The sequence below is a fragment of the Cydia fagiglandana genome, chromosome Z (genome assembly GCF_963556715.1).
Source record: "Cydia fagiglandana chromosome Z, ilCydFagi1.1, whole genome shotgun sequence".
Classification (NCBI taxonomy): domain Eukaryota; kingdom Metazoa; phylum Arthropoda; class Insecta; order Lepidoptera; family Tortricidae; genus Cydia; species Cydia fagiglandana.
This window is the reverse complement of record NC_085959.1, coordinates 35,910,459-35,924,390: the sequence shown is the minus strand read 5'-3', so window position 1 is coordinate 35,924,390 and position 13,932 is coordinate 35,910,459. Positions and strand designations below refer to the sequence as shown.

The 13,932-nt window shown below is 38.6% G+C and overlaps 1 protein-coding gene across 6 annotated transcripts in view; it reads right to left on the bottom strand.

Moving 5' to 3' along the window:
* LOC134678629 (hormone receptor 4) overlaps positions 1-13,932 on the bottom strand; it is a 163,314-nt gene that overhangs the window by 29,315 nt on the left and 120,067 nt on the right. For 2 of the 6 annotated variants that reach the window (XM_063537270.1, XM_063537273.1), the window contains exon 2: positions 888-1,109. The exons of 3 other annotated variants lie outside the window; for them this stretch is intronic. In XM_063537270.1, coding sequence (XP_063393340.1) covers positions 888-903 — 16 coding nt within the window. In that variant the 5' untranslated portion in view covers positions 904-1,109. Of the gene's footprint in view, positions 1-887; positions 1,306-13,932 lie in introns of those variants that run through there. One more of the 6 variants, XM_063537272.1, reaches the window with a different exon arrangement.

Here is a 13,932-nt window from a genome sequence, read left to right as displayed (position 1 = left end):
TTTTAAAAGTTGCTGAACAAATGTTGGTCAGTTTGAGGAGTACAGCCTTTACTTTAATATATTGCTCCTGTTACAGGAAGCACTCTGTATGATTTTTATAATTGATCAACATTTTAAGAAATTAAGCAAAAAAAAAACTAATCAAGGGATAACTATAAAGTAAAAAAAAACCTGAACTCCTAATAACAAAAGAAAACGAAAAAGGTAGATACGAAAGTTACATTGTATTTTTTGAGTTTATTTGTTTATACTATATCGATTATCTATTTATCTTGTTTATTAAATTAATCATTACTTATTATAATAATGATGTTACTCATATTAATAACACTTTAGAAGTACAAAGTAATAAAATTAATGTCTGCAATATTTTTGTTGTAGAATCGATACAGTTGAACTCATCAAGTCATCATAACAAGGCGAGTAAATCGCAATGTTTATGCAATGTAAAAAACTAAAATCTGTGTCAAGTTCTTAGAAATGCAACAAGTGACTAATGTGTTATAGTCCGTCAGGTATATTTTATATGGCTAAACGTAATTTATATACATATATAAATAACATATTAACGTCTTTAATTTCGGTTTGAAACTTAAATGAAAGCGTACTAGGGTACAGGTAGAACTGCATGGAGTTCGTAGCACCGCGTGTAGCACTTGCTACGAAACTACGAACTGCATCTATGTTTGTTGCATCGTTATATAAATCGTGTTTAAATCTATAGTTACAATCTTTTATTTACTATAGATTTTATATGAGATTATAGTACTGAATTGTATATTTAAAAAATGTTACAAATTCGCATTGCATTTTACAAATATGCGTTAAAAATGTCGCAAAATAAAATACAGAATTCAAAGGATAATGTGTGAAAATGCAATATTTACCCATTGTAGAAGTCATGTTGTGCAGTCGGTGCTTGTGCGCGGAGGCGGCGCGCGCCTCGTCCGGCCCCAGCTTGCGCGCTAGGGCTCCGCGAGCATCCCTCGAACCAGCTCTGAATACACCGATCACCTTTTTAATTTACGTCTCCGAAAATTTTTGGACACACCAACTCTCAGCATAGTTTTTCAATAAGCACTGGGTTCAGCATTCGGTCGGCGCACTTCCTGTGGAGCAAACGCGAGGGTAGCCGGTCGTCCGAGCTCGCACTCCCCGAACCTCTCGATTCGGCAAAGTCACGATAACGACTGCGCGCGAATGTCGTCATGTCGAAATTCGAAACACTTTCACCTAAATATTCCGCCTCCGTTTCGGACGCGGGCGTCGCTCTCGACGCGCACGCACACACCGCCGGCGCCGTCAGCCCTCAATTACGTACGCTGTAAAAATTGCGTCAGTGTTTTTCGTAGTCGACCTTACGCTCGACGAGTACGCCGCCGAAATATAGTCATCTCACTCTGGTACTTATTCACCGTTACTATAAAAGTTTTTGTTTCGCTTTTTTATCTGAGCGCGCACACACGCGCGCGAGTGCGGATTTCGATAGCGAGGTCGTTGAACTGCCGAAAAAGATTTCTTTGGTATTAAAAAGTTGGTGGTAAGTGTTCAGTGTTAGGATGGGTCGTTTGCAGTTGGCGTATGGTGATGCCGGTGCGCGGGCGCGGCGTGTGTGGCCGGGGCGCGGAACTAGGTCAGCTGCGCCGGAGTGCGCGCGCCGCTCCCGACGCCATCCATCCGGATGATGCTCATAACTTCATTAACATCCACTTTTGTTTCTCTGTTCCATTTAATTAACTTAAAACGTTATATTTACTAAAACATAAAAATGTATGGACCAGTGGCGGTTAAAACGGTGATATTCCAAAGATATGATTATATGAGCAGATAGAATCTCTTTCGTAATACGGCCTTGTCGGTACTGTTTACAACTCGAAGTACCCGCAATGCAATAAAATCAATACAAGTTGTTATTTTAATGATCGAACGTACGCAATGGCCGCGTTGATTCAACGCTGGGCCGAGCTAGCTGAACATCATGACAACAACATAACCTAGTTGAGCGGCCGTCGGTTTTTGTCTGAAAGGTTAGGCGGGCCGATGACACACTTCGGTGTTGGATTACATTAAAACTGAGTTCATTCGCATCGACCGCGATTGTGGTTGCCTATCCATGAATCTGAACAATGACATTTTAATCGTTACTGTTATTTGAGTCGCGTTTGATGATTGAAAATGATATGCGTGAATCAAAGTAGATACCTAAATTCAATCAATTTCGGTGCAGCAGTACCTACTACCTAGTTGTGAAAAGGTTTGTTGAACTATGTAGATAAGTACAAAGATACCCACACGCGCTGCAGCCGCTTGCGCGTCATTCGTCACGTTTTTCCGACAAAACGGGTCAATGGAAATTGAAATATGGTATTAACTATTAATAAGACTGACATCTTCGGCCGGTGACCGCTACGTCCCGCCAGTCAGGTATCGCGGTAAAATTAGCGTGCGCCCATCGTAACTGGGTTAACTATTCTGCTTCGCTGGTTAAAAATGAAGCATGGCTCGTTAGGCTGCCGGTGAGTTACGCTCTTCTATGCCTGCACGGATGTTCCTATACAAACAGGCCACTCGAAACATTGACGCAACAATATGTACTATCCGTGGAACGGGAGAAAGCGACGCATAACCCATTTAGTATCGAAAAACAGGAAGCACCGTCGTTCTGGCAGTGTATCATGTTCAATGAACATTGTTAATTTCTCAAGAAATATGGCCCCACTGAATAAGGCATACAAAAACTGCAGAGATGGATTTTTATTTTTTGTTAAATATACGTAATGAATAAAACATTATTGTTCTGGCTTTTATATTCAAATGAAATGCTTAAACTAATACTTATATTATATTGCTTAAAAATGTTCGAGTGGTGCGGTCATGTTGGTGTTAGCAAATACGTATTAGGGAAGGTCTGTGAGAAAACCGATATGAACTGTTATTATCTAATATAAACAGAAAGAAATATATTATACGACAAGTTCTATGTAAACAAGTTTCGCAATGTTATAAGGGGAAATTTGTTATCATTTCAGTATTGGGTCATATCGATCACAGTGTGATATCGACTGTTGGTTTCACACGGCCCGCCGTGCAGACTGATCTATTCGCGTTGAATGACCTGCCTTTTGGATAGCGCTAATCTCGCAATCTATCAACACGGTTGGCTAATTATGACAAACATATTGCTTGACTATAGATATAGCTATAAACATGAAATGTCTTAATGTGTTCTCAACACATTAAAACATTTCATTAAAATGTGGTTCATCTCAACTTGAAATGAGTTCACTTTATTTAACTTGTTTTTTCAAAATACATGCGTCTTTAGTATCGTCTGACTTAAATACCTACTAAAAATACCTATTTTTTGTTCATGATTTTGAGTAGAAATAATATGAGTAAAGTTTTTGAAAAATAAAAAGTGTACTTGGATTTAGAAATACTAAATTGACAAAACTCATTTATCTAGACATAAAGTTAGACTCAACACCCAATTTGTAAGTGCATACAAATGAACTACAGAGTACAGAATTACGAGCTATAATTTCTCGTCTTTCCTTTCACAGGCACCGCAGAAAAAGCTATACATTAACTTAATAAAATCAATTAATCCACTAGCTAAAGCAATTACCAACCATCCTTAATAGGAAAACGAGATTCGTACTTGTAATAAATGTGCAACAAGAAAAATAAAGCACGAAATCGAAATAAGTAATTAATTACATCATCAACTTCTTTTTATTTTTAGTGCGTATTTCGAAATTATAGTTCTACATGAAAATTCGAAATGTAATTTGTTTGCTAATCTAAATTTACCAGTTATTATTGGAGTACGCTGGTAAACCGAACACTGACCTATAACCCACTTAGATGTAACTAGGCTCAGTTGGGGTTCGAAACAGTTGAAAATTGCTACGTGATTTAGGCCTGATAGCCACGTTAGGGCTTACCTATGACGTCGTCGCAAACGCAAAACACCTGACCGATAAACTGAATATTATTGTGATGTTTCCGCAAAGGCCAGTGCCTGGTGACAATTGAAAATTCGTCGAGTTGCACGATAACGAGGTGAACGACCTGACGCAAGTAAACAGCTTGACAATGCGATTCCAAATAATGAGTCTACCTACCTATATTGTAATTACACTACACCTTACATTTTAAGTGCTTACTCTCCATTTAATACGTTATATTTAAATTTGCTCGATTCAATACCGTGCAAGTTTTACTTTGCAGTTATTTAATTGAGTAATATTTATGTCGCTAATTAATGTTAAGAGCCTTTCAACGTGCACACTAGCGCCACAGCTAAATAATCGTAATTATTTAAATTCAGTGTATTTAAGTACCTTTTAAATACATCAAACCAGTTTTTATGTTGCTGGTCTCGTCGATCTAGGAACTCAAAACAAAAACGGCCGTTTTAACTTTGGACGCGACAAAATGATTTACATAATCAGTTATCCTAGTAGATACACATGAAAAGACTGGATCCGATACAAATGATCGCTATCGTCCGATTTTGCCGTCGACATGCCGATCGGACCCTTCCCTATTCAAAATACTTTCGCAAAGCGTAATAGGCTTTCGTTGAATGCCACAATGCACAATAGTTGGATGTCATTGGCATCCGTGATGTGAGTAACAATTAGGCGACTCAGGTTGCCAAAAGCCAGCAACTATGAGTGTATTACGTTCATATAGAGAGTACATTCAGGTAGGTAGACTAACAAGCAATGGACATTACTTAATTGAGATATTAACGGCCCGATTCGAACTTTAAGATACGTCAGTTAATATGTAGATCTAGAAACGATATGGATTAGATATGCCAGTGTCAAATATGACGGTTATTCAAACAAAAACGTCAAAGGTGACACATCTAATCCATATCGTTTCTAGATTTATTAACTGACATATCTTACAGTTCGAAACGGGCAGTACTAAATCGTGGTTTGTATGGAAACATACTTTAATTTTTTATGTTAAATGTAATTTAATTGACTGACTTCTTGTGATATTACTGATAATTGTTTGATTTATTGATTTAAAAACACTTAGGGCCACTTGCACCATTCACTAACCCCGGGTTAACAGGTTAAACCTGAAGTGTCACCATGGTTACCAGTACAATTTGACACTAGGTTAACGGTTTAACCGGTTAACCCCGGGTTAGTGGGATGGTGCAAGTGGGCCTTAATGAAACACCGTGCACACGCTAGCCTAATGCGGATAGTGGACTTGGATACACACCTTTCCTTCGCCTAATAGCAATCACTATTGGAGGGTTAATTAGGTTTGTAAAGTCTATAATATTAATAGGATTCCCATGTCAGTGTGACCCGCTTAAGATTGAGAGAGATTGAGTGGTGGCAATGAAAACTATTAAGTCGTATAGTAGAGTTCATAAATATGTATACATTTATTCACCTTACACTGTTGCAATAAGATTTAAAAAAATATTAACTAGACTATACCTACTTTGAATTGAAACTACAATTATAAATGATCTTAGAATCGTAAAAGTAAGTAAACAACATATTTTCTTAGAAAATATTTTGTTTGAACGACAGAGTCGCCTAGTTTTGCAATCAGGACAAGTTCCTGGAAAACGTCTAGACTCTAGTGCTTCTACAAAACGTGCGTCTATTTTTTGTGAGCTGGGGCTTCGTGTTTCAAAACGCTCGATAAGTAAATATACTTTGTCACAAAGAACTAATGTAACAAGCTCCAAGCATATATTGAAAACGGAACAGTTAGGTATCATAAATAATAATAATAAATAATTTAGCCTAAATATATACGTAATAATTTAGCCTAAATATATACGTCCACAGGCAGGGCTGCTGGGCACAGGCCTCTCAAGCATGAGAGGGTTTTAGACTATACACTGAGAGAAAAGTACAACAAAAATACACTTAGAATTACAAAAATAAACTTAATACGGGGACAAGGAGAGTTAACTAATAGGAACAAATTGACTTTTGTAATTTCTATTAGTTCTTGCAATTTCTATTATCTGTTTGTTGAAATTATATTTGGGATTACTGAGCCTTTTGTAGAAATAAATAAACTTTACAGAAATAGTGAAACGTCCATAATTATTACTAAAACTTCATTTTTTCCCCCAGTACAGAACTGTTTTTTAATTCCTGGTGATGATTTTTCTCTCAATGTAGTCACCACGTTGGCCCAATGTGGGTCGGGGACTTCACATAACACCTTTGAACTTCTTCGCGAATGTAATATGCATGCATGACTGCAGGTTTCCTCACGATGTAAAATCTTGTACTCTACTGAGTTTAAAAACTGCGGTCACTGGCGCGAAAAATGTACATCTTACAAAGTCATTGGAATAGTATTAAATACAATAATGTATAATTGAATATCAGAACCGTTATCTGAGGCATTAGTAGGTACTTTCAGTACTTAGTCTTGCTTAGTTCAATTTACTCTCAATATTAGGTATAAGCCCAGTACAACATCGTAATAAGGCGGGTATCGAAACCCTACTTTAAGTGTGGTACCTATCTAATGCTACGAATGGTCGCAGCACACATGTTATATAACCCGGTGCAGCGCTCGTGACGCGCGGGCCCCGGCGCTCGCGCCTAGTTTCACAACCCAACCACCACAGCCGTTTTCACTTTTTCGCTGTCAAGAACGCGCGCGAACGATAAACAAAATAACATTTCGACCGTCACTGCCAACCATCCTATCCAGCCTAACAAGCCTCAACCGTCAAGGCTCGATCGAGCAAAATTAGTCAATACCACCCCGTGATTAAGTCGAATTTGCATCGCTGCCGAAGAGCGACCTACTACAACCGACGGTACGCATCGTGTAGTACAAACCAGAAGATAGAAGGCCTTCTAGCGGCAAAGGCTAAATGGCATTTTGAACTTTAATCCTCAACGGATAGTATCCTAATCAATCGAGCAAGTAGATGTGATTAATGACTTTACGGTGTGTAGTTTGATGTGTAGAAACGTCGAGGCTGTTCATTGACCTCTTTTTGGCACATACGAGTACACCGCAACTACACCGTACGACGAAACAAAAGACCAATTTCAGATATTAGTTAGTGGAACCTTGATCCGAACGAGATTGCTGTGGTTGCTGCAATGGCTGAGAGTGTGAACACGCGGTGGCATGAGAACTTTTTAACATAATCGGGTAATTTCCGTAGCCGCTACGCACGTAGACTTTCGTAGAGTCTTGCTACGTTTATAGATCATTGGTTTTGATTCGTGTTCAGATATAATTATGTATTTTTTAAATCGGAACACGCCTGCTGAGATCGGAAAGTATGTAAGTATGCCAAACTAGCATAGTTATTTATTAAATGTATATTTTTATATCTTAGTAATTCGTTTTCATTCTTAGTATTTTGTTTATATTTTATTATTTAACTACAAACAAGTCGATTAAGTGGCTAATGCGAATCTGGAAACCTCTTCATCAGATATTGACAGATATATATAATGTCATATCCATAACCGTAACATAACAAGATTATAAAGTTCAAATCCCCCTTCAGATTAAGGTAGAAGTTGGAAACAGTCTCCTAATTAGAACATACAGCATCATCTGCTCATGCAATTCGTACATCTCTCTCGTACTCAAATATTGGTGCCAGTCATAAGATGAAATATAAAAATAAATAAATCGGTAGCAGGTTTTAAAAGTTTGATTGTGCTCTAAGGTTTATAGAGCCAAACGAACCGATCCAGGTTTCGTACCTGGCCCCCTAGCCAAGGTTACAATCGCTATCGCTTCGACAACGAAAAGCATTATGTATCTCTATCACTCTTCCCCATTAGTGTGACAGTGACAGTTGCGTTTCGATCGCTACGGAGCGTTAGCGATTGGCATCTTGGCTACGCGGCCAGCCGATAATCCGAACGCCGCGCGTTTGTTACATAGTCACTATTGTGTTTTTTAGAAACAAAAGCCGTTGTGTACTGAAATCTGCTTACTCGTCATAATGATAGCACGGCTACAATGGCTGACATTGCCTCTCACCGGCACGTAACTCGGTTATGTAAAAGTTCTTTGCCCTTGCTTATCCGGGACGAATGTTTTAAAGATGTTTTAATTTATTAGCACTTGTAGTGAAGGTTGTGCAATCTCTAACAAAACACTAGCGGCAACCGCTCATTAGATACTTATTTCAATTATTGATGTACAGTCGGAAATTTTCCATAATTGTGAGATTTCCCCATTAAATAATTTAGGAAGCTTTGTATGGGAATGGAATTTTATTTATCTCTTGTGAAATTTTCCTGATATTTCCTGGAACATTTGCAACATTTTGGAAACTTTCCGCAACTCTTTGATGATATTGTACATATGTAATTTCAGTTTATTCTTTTGTTGTGTCTTTCGAAATTATGTGTAATATTGAGACGCTACTGAATGACACAAAAACGACTTTCTTAATGAATTTGAATGGATATAGTCATGCAAAAAGTTGAGAACCTGACATGACATAATAAGACGAAGAATTTATTTTGGAAGTTGTGCCTCCATCTAGGATACGTCTCAAACTACGTTAAAAAATACCTTGTGTTGGATCCTGACAGTTTAAAATAAAATGATTCCCCATTTTTAACCGACTTCAAAAAAGGAGGAGGTGATCAATGCGACCGTATTTTTTGTATGTAGATATGTCATTTCTGAACCTATTTGATTTTTTTAATGAATCTATTTGGGTCTTGCGAAGTTGGGTGAAATGGGCAGAGGATTTGTATGGGAGTACATATCGATAACTTGTTCCACGCCTATGATTTTGTGGGCGGTATGTAGAGAGCTTTGCAGTAATGTGTGTTGTGTTTCAATAGAAAAATAAGCGCCGTAATCTCTGGCCCGGACCAGGCCCGGTCTAACGTGAGTCATCCTTTAATACCAGAAGGTATATCCATATTTAGTTGATTTTCAGTGAAGTAGATAAAACACCGGCGCGTCGCTTCGCACCTAAACGAGGTTGTGATGTCTCTTACAGGTGCAGATAAATATCAGCAAATTGGGTTAATTGATTTATTGTTACACGTCTACTCATATTAAAAGCGGAATAATCGGCGCAGTGTACTGACATTAAACTGTTTCAAGGCGACGCAATCTTGTCAGTAGCAAGTAACCATGATTGTCATGTAGGTGGGCAACAAATATTGTTTATGTTTAAAGGAAATAGAATAATAATTTTCACCATATGCCTACAGAAATGTATTTGTGGTATTAATTGCATGAATTGACAAAATTTTGCGATTTCGATTTTTTAAGTAAAAATATAATGAAGAAGGATTACAAATCTTCATACATAGATTTCAACCAAATAGTGCTAATTAAATAAATTTTTCGTTAGCTCATCGCTACCGTGTTTAAACACACATTTGACCACGAAACCATTCATAGTCACAGAAAACGAATAGTAATTATCATTCGGCCTTTTCCTTATTCGTGAATACTTGATGTCTAATTAGCACAGTTAGACAGTTGCATCTTTTGCTGTTAGCTTACAAGCGAGGATCGCTTTCGCAAGGGAGCCGCGCAGTGGCATCTTTACGTAAGGCGCCACGACGCGGCAATGTCATTGCTCATATCAAAATAACACTCGCAAACTCGTAATTGTTCAGATCTTTCAATCAGGATTAAGCTTTAAGCTAAACAGACTAGGTCTCTTTTGCAGCGACTAGACTGATGCCACATCGGAGCTGCAGTATGTCGAAAGTGGTTACGTAAATGTCGATGCCGATGAAAAGGCTAAGTATTCATACCCTTAGAAGACGTGTTGGTGACACTCACGTAAGTGAACTCTGAGAGCGCCGACACCGTGGCTGCAACGCAGTTTATGCAATTTGAATAGGATTTTCTATTTCCCGTCTAGCATAAATAGTACTTTGTAGGATCGATTGTTCTTGTATTTTTAGAACTAGAAAAAATACAAGTGAGGGCGTAATTAATGTAACGTTTTTTTAGGGTTATTGGACGAGAGATGACAAACAAAACAAAAGAGTTTTGTTTTAATCAAAAACAATAGTAATGCGTTCAGAACTATTCATAGATTATGTCGAGAGTCAAAAGTGTTTCAGGTTTCCAAATGTTTAATAAGTTTTAGCAGAGATCATAACCCACATTATGAATATAAAACGTATTGTTTATAGCTGAACTCTCTGCTCGGTTACATGCGTTATGAAATTTCCAGGAGACCAAAATACTAAAACGAATTTCCACATGCACGTTAACCTAGCTACAAAATATGCGTTACGAAGCCAGAATGAACGGAAAATTTTATATTTTTGTTTCCCTGTTTACGGTTCCCATCTATTTCAGGGATAGTGTTGCAAGCAAACATGGAATAAGATGACTTATAAACTATTTGTTAAAACACAAGAAAAAGGCTGCATTACCTACATAATTTACTACGAGTTAGGAAATTCATCTACTTTTAGGTAGGCTTTGAGTGCTTTGCCCTCATACTTAACTACCTTTACAAGCAAAACCTGTAGCTGTTTTAAACATACTTAATGGCCTCAATGACTAATTGAGTGTTTGCAGGAAATACAAACAAGTCGGTCACTCGGCTGTTAATGACACCACGCAACTTAATGACGCTGCGAAAGCGCAAACGAAAATAAACTGTTTCGTGGAGACATTCCTCACAAAACGTTTGTGGCCACGCGTTCAATATGTCTGCATGACGCGTGAGCAGCAGCCGTAACGCTAAAGTAGTCTGAGAACGATTCGGCTGCAAGTAAACAGCTCTTTCCATTCCAGTGCACAGTGCGCTTGCAACTAAAAGCAAACATTAGCGCATCTTCAACATATCTGTCTCGTGTGATAAAGGAATTAGGTTTGTGCAGCTCTGAGTGGCTGAGATCCGGCCGCGAGATGCATTAATTCTAGTACCTAACTACTGCACACGCTAGCGAGTCACGCGATCACCACAGTAACACACTGCTAAAGAAACTGCGAGGAAAACGCCTTCCGGGGTGAACGGCCTGGTTGCGTAAAGCGAGCTCCGTGGCGCAACAAGCGCACACGAGGGCCTCGCGCGCAGGACCCAGCGCCATCTCGCGCGCTGCGCGAGAACAAACTCACGCGCACCACATGTACTGTATGTATGTACATATACCTAGGTACCCATCTGTCAGTAATTTAGGTCAATTTTAAAGCTACTTTACGTCGAGCAACGGAACTGCTGTCCGAGAAGTGCTCACTAAGAATGTTTATAAATCTCGCAGGTAACATACGACGAATTAAAGAGGGGTTAGTCACACTTGTTTATAAGCGAGAGCGCTTTATAAATAGTAGGTATCTCGGCTTGTAGCACCGCGTGAGTGACGAAATGAAATTTTTATTCGTAGGTCAAGGTTTGGCTTCTCTTCGAAATGAGAAAATTGCCACACATCAACGACCTTAACATGGGCCGAGTTCGCTACGTTTCAAAACTATAAGTAAGTATACTTAATGTTTTCAATACTTCCTTTGAATTACCGGAGAAAAATAACAAACTTTAAATGAAATTACATTGATTTATTCATTTTTACACACTAGTGATTATTTAATCATTATTTAATCAACAGTATTCTTTTTATTCAATTATGTTTGCATAAATTAGTTATGCAAATTCGCATGAATGATGTATGTAATAGTATTATTTTTATTATCTACCTCGCAAAGAACTTGGTAAAGAAATGGAAAGTCGGTTCAGTTATACAACGGCACCTGATTGGGCCGTGAAAGCAGCGTGCGATTTTAATGTCAGTCACCCGTGGTCAAGGTTTTAAAAGTTTTCTTGTGCCTGCGATTATCTTTTGTCCGAGCGGTGGGATAAATAATTACTTTAATTTAAACCGAAAAAAGTTTCGCTTCTGCGAGTAACGACCGCTCTTTTTCGAGCTTGAGCATATGTTATTCACATTTGTGGCGTGAATGGGTTTCAAATAAGTGATCTGTCGTAGTTTAAAATAACTGCGTCAACTGCGTGTGAATAGGCGCTATCTTCCCAGGGACAAGAGAGACAAACAACCACATGGAGTTTGGGCTAATTAGAAAGGTTTAAAAAAGGAAATGACACTTGTATCGAGCGTGTACGAAACAAATATTTTTGAGAGTAATTTGTCATAGTTCTTATTTTGTTCTTCAAATAAGAGAATGTCTAAAGGTGGTAGTGAATTGCGAAACTTGATTAAATTTAAAAACCCCACGGGTTAGGCGTGAAAATGTTGTCTAAAGAAAACATTACAGTAGTGTAATATTTTTCTTAGCATAACTCAAATAGACACAAAGTAGACAAACTTGTAAGTCTATATGGCATGACGTAGCTCGAACAAAAAGAGGAAGGCCTCAAACGGAAAGCGAGAGTAGTGGGTCTAGGCGGCGCGGGCGCCGTAGACGGGGTAACGGTACCGCGCGTGCGCTGCGGTAACGGGAGTACTTACGCGTGCGCGGTAACGGTACCTCCCGTAGGACCGCGCACGTGGGCTAGAGCCTCCCGCCGAGGGGGAAAGTGATGGCGTGATCTTTTATTTGTTGTTGTTTTGACTACTTTTATGGGCAGGTATGGTAATTAGTATAATGACATCAATCGATGAATACGCTATCGGTGCTGTATGTAACCAAGCACGGATTTTATGCAAAATAATTCCTTTCAAGTCACATATTCTATATTAATTTGTTTGCGTGATTTCGAAATGGTGTTATTGGCATGAACTCAGTAAGATTTTATTTTAAAAACGTAACTAAGGTGGTGTTGGTGCATTTGCCTCGCCGACCACTTAGCAGGTTCTATGGAGTTATTTTAAAAGGTTACATGTAATACAAAGTAGTCGAAAGGTTTAAAGAAGTGTTTAAAAAAGACGACCTACACCAATTTATGAATTGTTGGGCTTGATGGGAATAAACCCGTAAACCCGTACCTACGCTACAATTCTTAGTACAGAACTTTCCAACTAGATGGCGTGGAATGTCTCACCTAAACTCCGAGATTTTCTAACTAAACCATTCAAATGAATAGGGGTGCGATATTTTTTTTTTGTGACGACCGGTCTGGCTTAGTGGGTAGTGACCCTGCCTGCGAAGCCGATGGTCCTGGGTTCGAATCCCAGTAAGGGCATTTATTTGTATGATGATACAGATATTTGTTCCTGAGTCATGGGTGTTTTCTATGTATTTAAGTATTTGTATATTATATATATCGTTGTCTGAGTACCCACAACACAAGCCTTCTTGAGCTTACTGTGGGACTTAGTCAATCTGTGTAAGAATGTCCTATAATATTTATTTATTATTTATTTATTATTTTTCAATAGGAGAGTGTTGACGCTAAAAATATTTGTCAACCACAGCCCCATCAGCCCAGTTGCACCAACCACAATTGTATGAAACTTGCCACCCAATTTTAGCGAAACTTTAACAGTGACAAACGGTTTGGCGCATCCGACCCGAAGTTTAGGAAGTACTGATTAACCAATAGACGGAGGGATTAATCGACCACGCCATTGAATATCGATATCGACATTGACTGCGCGCTGCACTGCCCCACACCGGTCAGACCCCATTGAGACCTCAGCTTTCACTTTCGATCACGCACACAGATGCATAACGGTGTAACTAGCTATGACTGTGTGGGTAATGCCATTACATCACGTTGCTTTGGCTGACGCATCCAAGCGAAAGGTCACTATCTATATATAGAATAGTTGTGCTCACTTTCCATAAGAATGTCTTGCTGTTAGATTTGATTTGCAGGTCGCTGACCCTTCGCTAGCAAGACGCTTGGAATATTTAGTTCATGTTGCTTCTTCTTGCCAATATGATTATTGAAATAAAAATGAGTGTAAGCTATAGTTTTTTTATATATGTAGTAGGTATGTTATGAAATGTGAATTAAGGGTTTCTACTTACTGAATTACACTTATAGTTTCTTATCAC